Source organism: Phalaenopsis equestris, unplaced genomic scaffold, assembly GCF_001263595.1.
Source record: "Phalaenopsis equestris unplaced genomic scaffold, ASM126359v1 Scaffold000224, whole genome shotgun sequence".
Taxonomy (NCBI): Eukaryota; Viridiplantae; Streptophyta; class Magnoliopsida; order Asparagales; family Orchidaceae; genus Phalaenopsis; species Phalaenopsis equestris.
This window is the reverse complement of record NW_018164666.1, coordinates 6,573,117-6,590,475: the sequence shown is the minus strand read 5'-3', so window position 1 is coordinate 6,590,475 and position 17,359 is coordinate 6,573,117. Positions and strand designations below refer to the sequence as shown.

Sequence of the window (17,359 nt, the reverse complement as noted above, 5' to 3'; positions counted from 1 at the left end):
AAGATGATGAATATCATAACCTTAAACATACCAGCAGGCAGATTCTGACATCAAATGGAAGTACTAAAAAATTCTCTTTCTCGTTGTCAGAATTCAGCTTAAAATATGTCTTGGAGTCTGCTATAGCAGCGAAACCTTCTGGATTTTGTGCTGCTTCAAACATATTGCAATAAAGTCCGACGCTAGATATCTCAACAATCTTACTTACTTGGCCACCTTTTGCTTTCACAACAGAGGACCTAATAGAAAGGCAGATGAATTTTCATACAGCACTAGAAAAGTCATAATGCTGACAAGGAGAAAAAAATAAAAAACTTGGCGTATCTTCTATAATGCCACTATGAAGCATGCAATACAGGAGTAGATAAGAACGAACAAAAAGTTTGGCACATAATATAACATTTGAAAATCTAAACAAATAGGCTTCTTGGTATAATGCAGCTGGAAACTTCTTGCCTTTAAGTTCATCAAAGAAAAGAAACGTTGATTATGCTTTTCAAAAACATCTTATAAATTCTATTTACCTTTACTGCATTTTTCAGATTAAATATATAATTTCCTATGTTCAAGATCAGAGGATTCCATGTAACAACCAAAGCTAATGTTGAATCACTCCAACAAAATTCCGTTACAAATTGATACAGCAAAAATCTATGAATAACTGCAACACAGAATAAGAAAGAAAGAAATTTGAATACAAAACTTAAGAGTGTCCCGCATAAACAAGTTAGATTGCTTGGGCAATAGCCAAAAAAATTCATTCATAATTCTAACTGGAAAGCTTACTCTTTTCTTATTCACAATTGAAAACATATATTACATATTTATACACACTCTCAACTATCTAGATTAGGAATAACTCTAATATAGAAAAGATCATGTAATTAAATCTCTTCTAATTAGTTGTCTAATATCAAATTTCATAACATATAAACTTCATGTACAAGGTTCAGATTTATTACTTTCCATAGCACTCTCCCTGAAGCTAGAGCATAAATATTTATCATGCTCAGCTTGTTATAAATATAAGTGATCCTAGCCCCATTAAGGTCCTTTGCAAAGATTGGCGCTTAGCCAAGGATCGCTACGTGGGAAAGGATTGCGGCAAATAGACGATTTTGTGACTTCACCTCGCGAAACAGTCGCAATTAGAGCTAATAGAGAAGAATTGAGACTTATGGAGGCACAAAACTCGAGTACACTCTAGTACAAGGGGGTGCTAAAGATTGGACTCGGACACTGCGGTAGGGATCGACGAAGAGACCTGAAACTCCCGATACTGTCACGATCACAGTTACATGGGAAGGCAGGGGAAGCAATGTACAGAGGCCCAAAACTCCAAGTTATCTCTTCCTCCCACGTTGTTGATTCGATAGAGTCGCGATCACAGCTACATGGGAAGGAAACGACAGGGAAGAGGCCTCCCAACCTTCTCCTGTTCCAGCTCTTCCCTCGCGCAGCAGTCACAATTCAAATCTAATTGGGAAGATGGGACCGCAACTGCCAGACGGTCGCAATTGGATCTACCTAGGAAGTCACGATCGGAGTGGAGTGAACCGGGATCACTGACTTGCGGAACAGTCGCCCGATTTGTCTCATCCGAAAGATTTCAACATATAAAAATTGTCTTTTGTGATTAAAAAAAATTCTAAGAAGAATGGCAATGAAAAAAGTAAATGACTGGGAAAAGAAATTAGAGAAAGAGATCAGCCATATTAGATCTGAGATGGAAAAAATATTTGCCACCATAGAGGATAGGTTTTCTTCCATGGAGAACCGAATGAAGGATCGACTTGAGAGCATAAGGGAAATTCGAGAGATGATAAATAGGCGAGATACAATTCAAGGCCATGTCGGAAGCTCAATTTACAAAACATAAAGAAAATGAGATTGAACGTGAGGAACAAAAGGAAAACATCCACCATCACAATCCTCATTCCAGAGCTCAGATTGGGAGTTGATTAGAGATTTCTGATGGAAGTGGTTGAGTTGAAACATGGAAAAGAGATTATGCAAGAGGTATGAAGAAAAATGAATAAAAAAGAGAGGCAGAGAAGGGATATGTTTATGATCGAAGGAGGAAATATTAACCTCGATATATGGCAGGGGGGAAAGCGGAGAGAGGAAGTTGGAGTGGAAATGTTGGAGTTATGAAGTTGAAGATGTCGATCTTCGAGAGGGAAGACGCACATGGGTGGGTGTACCAAGCAGAGCGATTATTCACAGTGAATAGGCTAGATGGGAAGGAAAAACTCATGGCAGCAGAATTATTTTTTGAAGGAAAAGCTCTAGTCTGATTTCAATGGAGGGATACTAAATACCCGATCCATTCATGAGAGAATTTTAAGGATTATTTGTATATTTTTTAACAAAAAAATAAGCTGAAAAAAGAAGACAGTAAAGAAATCAATTTTATAATTATTTTAATTTATTTCATTTAAAACATTCATCAATGGAATCACCGTCTAAATATACACTCAAAATACATATTTCATAACATTTTTTAAATCCTAACAAAACGGTAAGCAACCATTTCTATTTTTATTTGATGTACACAGGTACTTTGCTTCCCTAATCAGTACCATACGTGGGTAACTTCACAAATACATATACATATTATCATATTTTATTTCTTTATTTACGTAACGTTTATTTTAAACATTTAAGTGTATGAAAAAACATGAAACGTGCATTTTTAAAAGAAAAATACTAACACAGTAGAAACAATTGTAGTTGATTTCACAAAGATCTACTATAAAATAAAAACATATTTATTCATTTGTTCAACATAGTCAATTGTCCTTTCTTAGATCAACTATTCATTCAGTGTACCTATATTAATGGATTAAACTGAATTAGCTTCTATTATTTTTTGGCGTTCGTTTTTTTTATCCTTAAATTAACAATATTTTTTAATATGATTTTCCTTCACTTGGATTTTATAAGTATGTATGATTATTTCTATTTATGCACTTTAGCAATATATTTTGATTAAATGAAAGTTATGTCATTAATTAATGTTAACATATATCATTATATGTAACTTTCCTAAAACAATTTTTGGCATCTTGAATTGAAGCAATTTAATTATGCCTTCAAAACTCGGTTTTTTTTTAATTTAACTTAACACAAATTAAAAAAAAAAACAGCAATTCATATTGATCTAATAATCAAACAATTTTAAAGCTCCACATGGTTTAAATTTCATATTTGAAATTTCTATTCTGCAATTTTGGCTTGGGCTTCTAAATCAAGTTCCTAAAGCAAATTTTTTAACAAACATTCAAAAATTGATTTGTGATATTTCTTAAATTTCTTCAACCCTTTTTCAAAACTCATAAAACATGATTTAGGGTTTCCAAATTATAGCCTAAAGTCACAAAATTCATAAATTACCTTCATTGTATTATTGTTTCTTGCACGCGAAGAATACATTCGCTCAATTGAGTGTCTCACACATGTATTTGTGTGAGATGCCGCTCAGTCAAGCTTCTCACATGTGTAGGAAGCACCAAGTTTGCATGGCTACGACGTTGCCTGCACTCCTCCCTCAATCTTTTTTGATTTCCCTTATGGCCAATCGCAGACAAGCAAGGAAAGAGCGTGCTTAAGCGATAGGACTGCTCAATGTGCCTACTTGAGCGATCGTATGCTTGTACGATCGTCGCCTCCCCCTTTGATCGCTCGTACTCGCGCCTGGCATTAGCAACAGCAGAGATTGCCGCTCAATCACCCTTCCTCCTTGGCACAAAACTTTTGAAACTTTCATTTGACTTCAACGTCGTTTTCCTTCACTCACAGAACCATCCGCACGCTGCCTCTTCCTTCTCGGTCTTGCTCCTCTACCACTATCTTGTCCTCTTTGTCTCTCGCACATAATAAAGGAACAAGGGATAAAAATCCCTTAAATAAGGCTCTCAAAGCAGTGAGGGTGACGTTCTAACCACAACTGCTTCGCAAGCAAGTGTCATGCAAAAGTAATTAATTTTTTTTAATTAACCTAATTAAGAAATATGTTATTATCATGGAATACACCCCAAATAAGACGAGGTGTGGGCCAACCTTCATAAAAGGAGAAGAGATGAACATCACCATTTTTCCATATAAATCTAATTGAAGATCCTCTTGAAATGATCAAACATCTCTTGAAAAGCGATTCTACATTCTGAAATTCTTGAATCAAATTGCATGAACTTTAAGTAATTTCGAAGAGGTTAATGGTTTTAAAGATAGAATATCCATATACCTTTATTAAATTTTCATATATTTATATCTCTAGCTAATGCAAGCTCGAGTCAAGCTAAGCTCAACTCAGCTCAGTTCATTAGTCAACCATGTATTAAATATGACACAAAGTTAAGAGAACTATGAGCACATTCAGGATCTGTTTCGAACAGCTGTAGCTATTTGAATAAGAAGTTATAAAGCTGCTGAAGAAAAATCTGTTGTTCAAAAGGCTACTGTGGCATTTACATTTTTTTTTTTTTTGAAAAAATTAGATTGCAACTTTCTAACTGCCGCCACAGGTAGTCAGGTATAGGGGAAAAACGCAGCTTTCAGCTACAGTTTTTTGATAACGCAGACAAAACACAGTTTTGCAAAACAAAAAGAACTATGGTGAGGTGTCGCACCGCCACCGCCCCAAACACATCCTCAGTATGACAGAAAGGATATGCCCAACTTTCTGTCATAAGGCTTGGTGATCATTCTAGAGGGTGTAGTGAAGGATGTTGTGTTTTCTTAGTTTGAAGCACATCTGGGCAGAAAAGCTGCTCCCTTGCATGAGCATATCTGTCATGTGCTAAAAATTGTGCGGAAAGCTATCCCAAAAAAAGCTTAAAAAAACAATGCATGGATTATTATCAATTATTGCTTGGTATTTATAGTTACTCAGAAATGAATGAAATATAAAGATTCATAAATATAATTAGTTGCGATCAACAAATTTTTCAAAAAGGTTAAAATCTATGTCTAGTAAGTACTCATAAAAACAATAGTTTGTACGAGTGTATTCAATATTTTTAGTTAATTGCATATCAATCAATTGTAAAGTATTGTACCAATGGAACTTGAATATTGTTAAGAAAACTCTTAGATGAATATAATGAAAAAGATTGTGTTATGTTTAAATCTCAAGATATATTCTGGGATACATAAATTTGAACCATCATCTCAAACTTAATTCAACATGTCAATGATTTCAAGTTTTCCAACCGCACATAGTAAGACTTTATGCAAGACCTATAGGTCAAATTCATTTTACCAACAAGTACACCAATTGGCGAGTGTATTTAATAAAAGACAACCATAATGAAGACATAAAACTTAAATTTGAATGAATCCAACCTCTAAGCTATGCCTTAGTTCAAACCATTAAGCTTGAGATAATAAATTGGCCAAATGAACAACTAGACTCATTTCAAATTTAGTGGTTGGGTCTAAATCCCGGTCAAACAATTTCATTAAAACCAACCCCACACAGCAAATAACAGAGGCGATACACGGAAAGTGCCAAATTGATTCCATTTACAATTAATACTCAAAACAAACTCAATATAGTTCTAAGATAGATGGAACAAAAACAAACATTAAAAATAATCCATAATGTATAACTAAACCAAACGCCAGAACCCACTAAATATAGATGTAAGAACTAAATGTATATGAACGTGCCACGGTGCCCCACCGCATAAAACCCATTCAATGAGTAACCTACACACCTGGCCATTTTGAATTCTCCAAGCAACCAATCATCCCAATTCTCACTGATGGTCCTCTTGGAGTTGCAACTTTGTTGTTTTCCATCATTGGTCTTTTCCAATTTCCTTGTCAGCACAAGAACACTACTCTTACAAAATCTAGTCATTATCTTCATCAACATTGACTCTTACAACCTTCCTTCTTGATCATTGGCCAGGGTTGATGTTTCTTAAAAATCTAAACCTCTAGTCCATTGCCTCCACACACTGTCCAACACTGTTGCCACCCTGCCTTCTCCTCCCCCGTTCAATCAAAATTACCTTATAACTGCTGTTATCTTCATACAGCACCACCATCACCATCTTTAGCCTCCTTCAACCTCTAGTGTTTCATCTTCTATCAACTCTTTCTTAATTTGACCTGAACAGATCATGCATCACAAATGAAAAAGCACGTAGACTTAACTCCATTACGAGCATCATGAGGCAATATTCAACAATAATTCAATACTGCAAAAATTGTACAAAGACACCTAAAATCATGTAGATGTACTATGAAAATGTATCTTAAAGTCTGTATGTGTACCGTGCAAATGAACCAAAAATCATGCAGGTGTATTAAGCAAATGCATCAAAAAATGTGCAAATTCTGTAAACTATGTTCAAATTTTAGAAATTAAACATAGTAAATAATATAAATCACTCCTTGTAACCACTTCAAAACAATTGTTTGGACTAAAAATAAATTCACATATAAGTTTTAAAATAACTTAAAAGACAAACATGTCAAACATATAAATTTTAAATTAGAGAACAATGTGTGGACTAAGAATAAAATAACTTAAAAGTTTCACCTTGCATCGAGGACAATGCGATTACATTAGAGAATCATGTAATCATTTTTTTTTTCTTTTCTTTTTTTCTTTTTTGAAAACTTATAAATTCTTCTTTCAAAAATAAATTCAACAACATATACGAATGTTTTTTGAGTGGGTAGCCCTACCTATAGGGTAAGGTCTTAAGTCCGCTTGGCGAGTTTGAGTGGGTAACCCCAAGTTGTGTCAACTAGTTCCGCCGATTAAAGAAACAAATGTATACAATAAGCCGAAACAATGGGACCATGGGATCTTGAACAAGTTCATTATCATTTCGCCTACAACCATTTTAAACTAAAGGTGCTAAATTTCATCTATTTTAAATCAAGACTATTATGATTATATGTTAAGCACTTAAAGCCTACCGATTAGCCTCAATAAAAAAAATTCTAATTATCGAGAGGAATAATTAATTATTTAGGCTTGTACTTATAGAAAACTTGAACAATATTATAAATTCTTACAAAATGAAAGTCAAATCTTTGGTATCTTATCTAAAACTTTAATCCATAACAATAAGACGTTCTCAGTAGAGATGGCCATGAATTTTTAGAGTCCACAAATAGTGAATAGATTGGTTGAAGCAGTTAATTAAAAGATGAAGAAAAGCAACATAAATTGGTATAGCACAAGGTTACTTGGAACAATATAAGTGAGGTAACCACTTAAGCATCCACATAATATGATCTCATTGAAAAGTTTTGAATAATCAACTTTGAGGGATAGCTTATAAAAAACATAACAAGAAACAATAAGCTCAACTGATTAATTCCAACCAATCTCAAAAAGGCATTGAATCTATGAAAAATCTCCATACTAGATCATTCTATAGAAAACTTACCAAGGAAGAAGGAAAAAGGATATGACGTCTCAAAGTTCTCTTCATTTGGATTAAAAATGAATGCAAGTTTTCGTTAATAATATGAGAGCAGCTTGCTTATGTTAATACAGGACTCTATTGAAAATATGTAGAAAATTGGGATGAGTAAATAAGTTGAAGACTAGAACTTTTATTCCCCACTAATAGCCACTAAAAAAAGGGAGAACGAGATGAAAGATATACAATCAATTTACCTAGTTGAATTTATTAACCAAAACTGAAAAGTATCCTACCAATTCAATGTAATGAAAGGGAAAGATATACAACCAAAGTTGAATACACAACGTATCTTATCCCTTCTTTGAATTATAACTAATTCCAATATTCACACTTGTCATACTTGCCTCAAATATGGGCAAGCAGAATAAAAAATGTTCAAGCCAAACTAAAATGTGACTGCTTGAGTGGATGTTAAATCACTGCTTGTAAACACTTCAAAGCAATGGTTATAATTCAATTGGGAGATGAAAATTAGCTTCTTTTATAAACTACTAACTAGAACTCCTCCCCTTTCATCCATCACCTTACTGCTACTGACGAATCTCTTGAATTGTTTTTTGCTTCCTATCGGTTTAACACAATTCAAAATTTCTGCATTTCCCATTGTATAAGAAAAAAAATTCTTTCGGTATTTTCACCCACTTTGCCGCATAATATCCAACAAAATTTTCCATTTTTTAATAGCCTCACATCAGTTATCCTCCCAGCAACTTATATTGTTGCCAAAAGATTTTTAGCATCTTGCACTATTGGCAGAATTTTGCCCTTTTACTTTTTATATCAAAAAAAAAAAGACACAGAGTTCAAGCTAGTCAAAAAAAATGAAGAAACCATCAAATATGATCACAAGTACCAACAAAAGATCCCTGGTGAACAGCATTAAAGTAGATAAAAAATTTATGAAATCAGTAATATCCCCAAATACTCCAAAGATGCATGGCTTCTGCAAGTTGAACACAAATATCATAGAGCCATTGTAATCTTTAGAGCATTAAAATGGAAATCATACATCAAAAAAGCAGAACTATCATCGAATGTTAAAAACTCACACATTAGAGCTGTTCTTGGTTGTATCAGTCATTACAGTAAGAGTTGAGAATTTTAAACCGAATACAAACTCACCCTGCAAGGAAATATATAACAAAAGTTAATTTTGAACATATAGCATAATATAAACTCCGTCATAAACTATGTACAGCGCTAAGCATTAAATACAAAAAACATCCCATGAAATGAAGGCCAAATCGGGGTTCACCAGAAAGAAAGATGATCAATAAGAAAGAGAAGGTGATGAGTGTGAAGCGAAGAAAACTGGTGAAAGCAGGAGTTTTGAAACAGGGAGTCATGGGAAGAAAAAAACAAGCTACAGGAAGCATTGAGCGATATAAGTTTTGGAGAGGAGAATATCAAGAAAGACTCAGTAAGATAATCACAGCGACAAAAAGCTACAAAAAATAATCATTAATTCAAAAGAAGCCCTAGAGTCTCCTTTCTAGAAATGGATACTTCAGAAATATGATATAATTAATCCTGAACAGATAAAACAACAATTTAAATTAAAAAAATTAAACAATAACTAAAGAAGCATGATTAAAGCCTTAATTAAAATGTCCCCTAGATACATCAACAAATAAATACATAAATTTTAATCAGTATTAGAGTTGACATTGCACATCCGTTTTAATCAGATGTTCATCATCACCAATAAAGTTTACTCCAACTGCTTATCCTTAAAAATAATACTGCTGCCTAGTCCAACCCCTATGCCAAGGCTAAGGTAAAAGATAAAGGAAATTTTAAATGCTTGTTCAAGTTTTTCAAATCGGTGGGAAATTTTGTGCTCCCACTTATTTTGTGCAGGTACATTAAAGGCTTATGTGTGTATTTCTTGGTGTTGTAGGTTTTAGTAAAAAATGTCCTTGAAAAGTGTCTTTGTTAATAGTGTTGCTAACCCATTAGGCGTGATAGAAACAAATGGAGTATGATTTCTTTAAAGAAAAAAACATTTCCAAAATATGAAGTCAACGTCTTAGTTGCAAGAAATTTTAGGAGTTCAAAGTCCGATGCAAATTGAAAAGCATCCTCTAATGACTAAATGTTATGTGAGCTCCTTTCACTTTTAATATTAAGTCTTAATTCAAATTTAAACCTAAGAAGTATTACTATAGGAACTTCTCCTGCCTTAAAAAGTAGTAATTATTCATAAAATTAATAAAGCAATTAGGTATGATTTTTGTTCCTTGATATAATGAGTAAAATTTGCCATGCAATCAATCACCACATAATAAAGGTAGATTTCTTTTAATAATAGTTTCATTTCAGCCAATTAAAATCCTAATATTTTATTTTGCCTCCCCATACTCATCTAATATATTTTCGCTTATTTAGTCAATTTTAATTTTATGGATCTTACTTGACGTACACCAAACATCATCCAGTCAAAATTCAGTAACATCAGGTAAAGTAATATCTCTTTCCACAATTATTCTGGTCACCGAGAATCTGATTAGGTTGAAAGTAGACAAATCTAGTTTCAAAGGATCTCCAAGGATAGCCCCAATAGAGTAGAGAACCTAATGGTGAAAAAAATGCAGATTGAGACCAGGTAAACTAAACCATATCGGTATAATGGAAGTTTCATGCTTTGAGTCAAAATTAGAAGGCCGCTTGAGTAACTTTATTTATTTGTCTTCGATATTAAAATATTTCTTGGAGAAAATTTTGGTGTAGTTTTCAGCCACTGTTAGTTAGATCAACACATATCTCTCATCCATGAGTCTCACTTTTCACTTGTCTACTAGCTTAAGATCATCAACACTATTTCTGATAACATCCATAGGAGGGTGTCCCTGCTGAAATTTGCCAATAAGAGCAAACTTGACTTTTTACGTCAGGATAGAAATTTTTTATTCAGAAAAAAAGATTGTTTATTTTCTTCCTTTTCTACTCCCTTCTTAATAAAAGAACAATCATTTGTACCCTCACGACATTCCTTATAACTTGAGGGGAATACCACTGCGGACTCCCTCCTGAGGGTTACCCACCACGCCACCACGCGGGCAAATGAGACTTTGTCTGGCTCAACCAAAGAAGAAGGAAACGCCATCAAAGGTTGTCAGCATTAAATTGCTGCGAGGTTGCTGAAAGGCAGAGGAGCTGTCGGGCACAGACGACAGCTGCGAGCGACAGAGGCGTGGAAGCAGAGCAACTATAGCGACAGAGGAAGACAACGACGCGAGCCGCGACAAGGAGTGCGAACGTCAACGTCGACGTAGATTCAGACGCCGGAGCGAGGGTCAACGATGTGAGATCTTCTCTTCCAGCGATAGAATCAATTGCGACCGAAATCGCCATTGGAAGCCCTAGCAGAGCTCTCGAGCGTAGTCGACATCGTGGATAGAATCAACACATCAATAGACTTCGACCAAATCTATAACATCAAAATCAATAAATTAGTATGTAAATGCAAAATAAAATTCATGAGTCGCAAATAGAAAATCCATAACATAGAAAGATAAAAGAAGAAGCTCCCTCAAAAATTTATCATCAAGATTATACCACACTAAAAAATTTTGCATCCAGCAACACAGAATTTTGAGAAAATTCTAAATTTTATTTAAAAAAAGATTAATACTAAAATGCCTAAAGCCTTGATTATCCAGAAAGGATTACATGTATTCATAATATTATGTTTTAAACCTCCTTAATCTTTTGCTGCCGACCAAGATCCATCCATTGCCACCGATTTTTCAACAAGCCCCTCTTCTTTTGCACTTTTCAGCTAGTCCTAGGACTATAGATGAATGCCCTATTAGGTTGCCTTCACCAACCCTAATGGAACCTCTTATTGCCCATCGCCCTTGCTCTTTTGCAAATATTGTTGGTAGGCTGAATGGTAGATAGAATTCATCAATCTTCATCAAACAATCATTTCAAATTAATTTTTTTATCAATCTGCAAATTCACACTATCATAAGATTCCTTTCACGTGCCAAGGAAAACTTGCTCTTTTTTCACAAATGCGGTCACTAAGCTTGCTCGGCCTCTTGTTTTTCTATAATTGGAAAATTTCCATTTGGTCATCCTAACATAAAATTATCAGCAGCTTTTTAGCTAATTTACATATGATTGTCGGCCATTCGGTTGGGCTTATTAACCTTTAGTTATTTCATTATTAGAGTATCCTCAAATTTAACTACAACATGTTTTTTCCCAACAAACTTGCTATATCAGTGATATCCCAATGTGTGCACTAAAATGATCGCCCCATTTTGACTCTTCTAAGAAATCACCAATCATTCCAGTCTTAATATCATTCCCTCGTCTTTAACTAAATCCTCTCGACCATTCATCATTACATTCACTATGTTCAATATTTAGCAAATCTTTACAAATTGATAATACTACTGCTCGTCTCTCTGGGGCATCGGTAGTCCATGTCCTTATTGAGCTAGGTTTTACTTCTCACTTGCAAAAGTGTGGATTGACTCCTCCACTTATGAATATTGGCAAAAAATGAAATTTGAAGTTATCTCATCTTATTGCTCATCTTGTAAAACTTTTAGTAAAATTTTTCTAAATGCTTCAAGGCTCATCTAAAATTAAGAAAATCAATGTATCAAAAACAAAAGCTAAAAAAGATCAAAGCCAGTCCGAAACTACTCTAAAAGCTTCCCAATTAGATCATGTTTGCAATCAGAACTTAAAATCAGCTTTTCTGTTGAGTTTACACTCTTATGCTTGCTCATTCCATCCATGTAACAGTGACTGGACTTTCACCCGAACGCATGTTCATTGATCCTGACTCACTTTTATAACAAATCCTTCCATCCCTGAAAATTGTAATCATAATGACAAACATGATATTTTCGAGACATTTGATAGCTGAGAATACTCACAATGTTGACACCTCAGAGGATAAAAGATTTCAAATTCTTTTTATCAAGCTAGTCAGAAAATAGAAAAAAAATATATCATCACTCCCCTAATTTCATTAGACTTTAAGCTAAATGATTCAAATGCACCATTTCGTAGTTTTCATGCATTTTAGAATCTAGTTCCCCAAGCTTTATGTACTTCCTCTTTTTTCTCGAAAAATTCTTGTTAGTTAACCTTGTTGTAGCGATATCATTTTTTTATTGAAATATTTTGGCACAATATCCTCCTAATTTTAAACCTTCTTTGCACAAATGAAAACATGAGAAGAGGCTCAGGCCAAGGTTTTACAATTCATAATGCCGGCGGGGAATCAAGGAGCACTTACTCTGTTTAAGGTTACCAGCAATGTCATCATACGATACACAATATAAAAGACTTCTGAAGTATGTTTATATCTACAATGTAATACAATATAATATATCAAATTGTTATTATTGACTACGCAGATGCATAGGCACTTCTACGGACATATGTCTGTGAGGTGCTACTGCTTTATTGCATAATATTTTGTAGGGATTTTGGTGTTTGACAAGGCAATGTTATCCGTTAAATTACTTGTACTCGGTACTGTAATGTATGTTTAACATGTGACAGATGTAATCTTTTTGTGCTTAAATACTTGTAAGAATTAAAATAAGATGTATGATTGAGCTTAGAGTATGAGCTAGTAGGTATGATAGAGTCAAATATCTTTTTGTAAGAATTAAAATAAGAATTAAAATATCTTCTATGCCCTGGTGATACTTAACTTAATTGACATGTTTTGTTTTTTATCAGGCAAACCTACTGATAAGTCATCCATGATGAGTATCATTTTCCTCATAAATTTATTTAACTGTACATTTAGATGATTAGAATTATGAAAAAAAAAAACAGAAAAAGCTAATTTACTAATTGAGGATAGTCAGAAACATACCAACAATAATTATAGAAATGGCAACTGACTATAAATAAAAAAAAGATTCTAAACAGAAATTTACTAAACAAAAAATAAACTTTGCATACTTGGCGTAATACCTGGCAAGTATGAGAGTCAATATAGATGACATGAACGTTCCTTATGGACAATTGGATGCTATCAAGAATCTAAATAAACACATTTAAGAGAGCAGCGATTTAGGAAATAATTTAAAGTTTAAAATTCTGAATCAGCTCAGAAATACATACAAACACTTATTATGTTTACCTTCGTGGAGATAAATGATAAGAAGGACTGACCAGCATGACTGTCTGCACATAATTATAATCAAAAATAAAAAAGGTCAAACTGGAGAAGCTGATTTGTCCCCATAAAACATGGCAACAGAAAGATTAAAGTTCGATGAGAAAGACAGGGATTTATCAAAATAGGAGGATTATCTGGATGGTTTATGAGATTCTTTGATGCAGTGTGGTTTGAGAAGGATGCCGAACAAAAAAAATTAGAAAAAGGTCCTTTCAACAGGACAGAAAGCAGCTACGGATTCTCAAAGACAAACCAATTCATAAGTTGTTAAATACAGTAAAAATACATTAACAATGCATGGATCGATGTTACTATTAAAAAAGTTAGTACAAGATTTTAGCCATTCTTGCACTTCTAACCTAAACCATTAATATAATTCATTGAACTAAATGACCTTTCACAGGTATAGAAAGCTAAATGAGTTATTTTTTTGTAACTTTAAGCATTACTACCAACCTTGTTGTGAAGTAACACATGCTGAAAGCAAAATCAATGGAAACAGCCTGATTATAATGTTTCACCCATTCAATATTGTTACATGTGATCTTTTACTTTAGTTTTTTTTGCATGGAGTGGATTTCTTAAAAATTTTGCATGGATGTCAAATCAAAATAAAGCATGATTTTTCCTTAAAGATTATTTATGCGAAGCTTCTCACATTCGTTGATGTGAAGTCTAGGAAATTAGAGCAAATTTTTAATACTTTGAGCTGCTGAATTTTTTTTTCCTACTTTTAGCCTAAACTATAATATTCTTACCATGTAGCACACATCTGATAGCAAAATGAAGGGGTTTAACATGCAATTTTCATGTTTTGTCCATTTATTTCTGTGGCATATGATATTTTCTTTTAGCATTTTTGCACATGGAAGGCCCATTAGTCAAAAAAAGCTGAAATATGAAGTGAATTCCAAACAATAAAATAGATGAGCTGTCTCTACAATTGTGCAGACATCTTGAAGCAAGGTTTTGAGCTTCATTTTGCGGTTTTCTAGTTTACTTGTGCTGCATATATCCATTTAACTTTTTTTGCATAAGCTGTATAAGAAAAGTTCAGCCCATCCAACTGCTTCCGCAGCCTAAAATGCTAAGTACTCATCACCAAGGTTAACCAGAATGAATAGATCAACAACAACAGATACAACTACCTTAACAGAAAAGATGTAACTGTGTTTACGTCAACATTATGAGTTCCTCTAAACTTCAAATTCTAATAGGTTGTTAGATTAATGCTGAAGATGCCTGTAAATTAATGGGGTACTTAACTTTGGTACAAACTCTCTACAGTCCAAGCATCAAAATAGATCAGCACGACACATCAAATATTCTCAACGTCAAGAAAAAGACGATTTTAAAGTAGTTCAGTGAGTGCTTCGTTTTCAACCTTGCCACTTGTTCCAATCTCAACAGTTCATTATTCCCTGGTTGCAATTTCTTCAGTGTTATACTAGACCACTTAGTCAAAGAAAAATATTAAAAAAAAAAAGCCTAGGCTCTAAACTCTGATCAAGAAAGTGCAAGTTCGACTTCTTTTAGAGATGAGAAAGTGATGCAGGAGTAAACTCAAACCACAATAGAAAAAGTAAATATTATTACTGAAATCAAATAGGCAGTAACAATCAAACACACTTGAAAGGAAAATTACAACAAACATGACACAAACTCAGGCTATGACTCAAACCATAGATTGTGGAGGTCGGCTAAGTAATCAGGAAGCGGAAGTAGATGGCTGAAATGAGTTGAGGGTGGTTGGGACAGCCGGAATCGCATTTGCCGCGAAGTAGAGGTCTGGAACAATGAGGGCAGCAAGTGGGGTGGAAAGCAGAGTGACGAGGCGAGGTGAGAAAGGCTGGAACCGCCAGGGGACAGCAGAGAAACAGCAGGTTTGATCTTTTCCGGGGGACGAAAGAGCAAAGCAAGGGACTGCAGGATAGCAAGGGACAGCTGTCTGGGACAGCTGTCTGGGACAGTGGCAATGAGCACGAAAGGCTGGAATGAGAATATTACATGGAAAAACAACAAACGAATTCTATTATGGGTGACTGCAATAACGAGGGATATCAAGAGCGTTGTGGGAAAGATGTAGAATGGGATCGAGAAGATAATCACCACATCGAAAGAGAGATGCAGTCAGAGCACCACCAATCCCTTGGATACAGCCCTCGAAAAGAGAATAATGACGTCGGCAGCTGTCCTAAACAAAACAGATGAAAAACTGAAATAAAAAAAACACATGAATCAAATATATAAGCCCTGCGTAATTAGGATTGGACCTATTGTCGAAAGAAGGGACCAAATCTATGTAAGGAAGGTCGGCCAGCCCTCAATTCAATGTTCTGAACCGGTCTAAGGTAGTTGAGAGGGTTCTGCGTCCAGTCCAGTAAGCAGATCAATCGCAGGACTATAACATATGTAGTAGAAGCGGGAACAAGGGACCTCCCGCATCAGAAAGCTCTTCATAAACTGAAGTTAATTCGATGGAAATAGCACCATTATAATTTCAAAACTCCGATTCTAGCATTTAATAATTTTTGTCCCAAAAATTTAAGTCTTTTTTTAGCTAACAAGCAGAAAACTAATCATTTACAAAAAATGTCTGTATCGGCAAGGTAAGGCAAAAGTAATCCTCGACAATTGGATTTCCCAACAATATCAACCACCGCTCTAAGTGTAATAACTTTAACAACTTTCTTATAACGAGAACACGAGAAGAGTAAGATTGCCACTTTTCCACTTGAGCAGATGGCATCTTTTATATAGTCTCATTCATCTGAATGGATACATGGTCATATTTATCTGGCAATAACAACCATACAACAATCCTAATAAACCTGGTACTACTTAAAAAACAGGTAAAAAAGCCTAAATTAAAAGTAAAGGATTAACGCAACTAGTATCATACTCAGAAGGTTCACTCTACAAACAATCACATATCGCAAAGCTTATTACAAAAATTAGAAATGAATGGAAAAGTGATAGGGATTGAATATTAATCAACACTATATGCCATTCTTAAATAAAGATAACTCACAATATGAAAAGAAATATGAGATGATGCTTAGTATGCTTTCACGATAACAAATATGTAGTAGAGTAGGGAAAAGTGATGAGCATAATTTTCCCTAAGATTAAGAAGTCTAACTTGTGATGTTCAATGAAATTAATTAGAACAAGGCAATGAAATAAAAGATAACCTGACACTCGTCTTGAAAATTTTGCTAGCTCTATCGCATTGAGTCTAGCCATTTTGCCAGCCAATTCTCTTCTTTCCACTGAATCTGCACTCCACTATCAAATAAAAAAGAGCTATTGCTAAAAGCATTATTATGATATTTTGATCACGAATAACTCAAATAACAGAAGTAGTTGTATTCAAAATGTAAAAAATTGTGAAGAAAACAGTTAAAAGCAGGCAAATAAACATGCCTCACTATCTTCACGCTGGCATGCACATAAGAAAACATCCTCTAACACAACTATAATGGGCTCCCAGCCAAGCCTTTTCCAGGGAATTTTGATGCTCAACTTTCCAATTCGCCCTGAAAATAAATAAATAATTTATTTTTATTATTCTAAGAATTGCACACCAAATAATAAAAAGATCAAGGTAATAGTCAAATAAAATCAAACTGCATGGATGGTAAAATTATCTGTTACATTTGAACAAAATTTACACCAAGAAAGCTCCATTACAAGAATCCGGCTCAAATGGGATCAATTAAACATGTTTTTCTTATCTTCT

General features: G+C 34.2%; 1 protein-coding gene across 2 annotated transcripts in view; it reads right to left on the bottom strand.

Annotated features, from left to right (window-relative positions):
• The window catches only part of LOC110023361, a 164,053-nt gene extending 147,152 nt beyond the window's left edge, over positions 1 to 16,901 (bottom strand). Inside the window, exons 1-5 of one of the 2 annotated variants that reach the window (XM_020722739.1) lie at positions 16,812 to 16,901; positions 13,579 to 13,622; positions 13,410 to 13,478; positions 8,504 to 8,577; positions 32 to 239 (exon numbers count right to left, since the gene is read on the bottom strand). In XM_020722739.1, the coding sequence (XP_020578398.1) occupies positions 32 to 239; positions 8,504 to 8,577; positions 13,410 to 13,478; positions 13,579 to 13,622; positions 16,812 to 16,863 (447 nt within the window). In that variant the 5' untranslated portion in view covers positions 16,864 to 16,901. The remainder of the gene's footprint in view (positions 1 to 31; positions 240 to 8,503; positions 8,578 to 13,409; positions 13,479 to 13,578; positions 13,623 to 16,811) is intronic. The other variant, XM_020722741.1, reaches the window with a different exon arrangement.
• Positions 16,902 to 17,359: the final 458 nt, after the last annotated feature.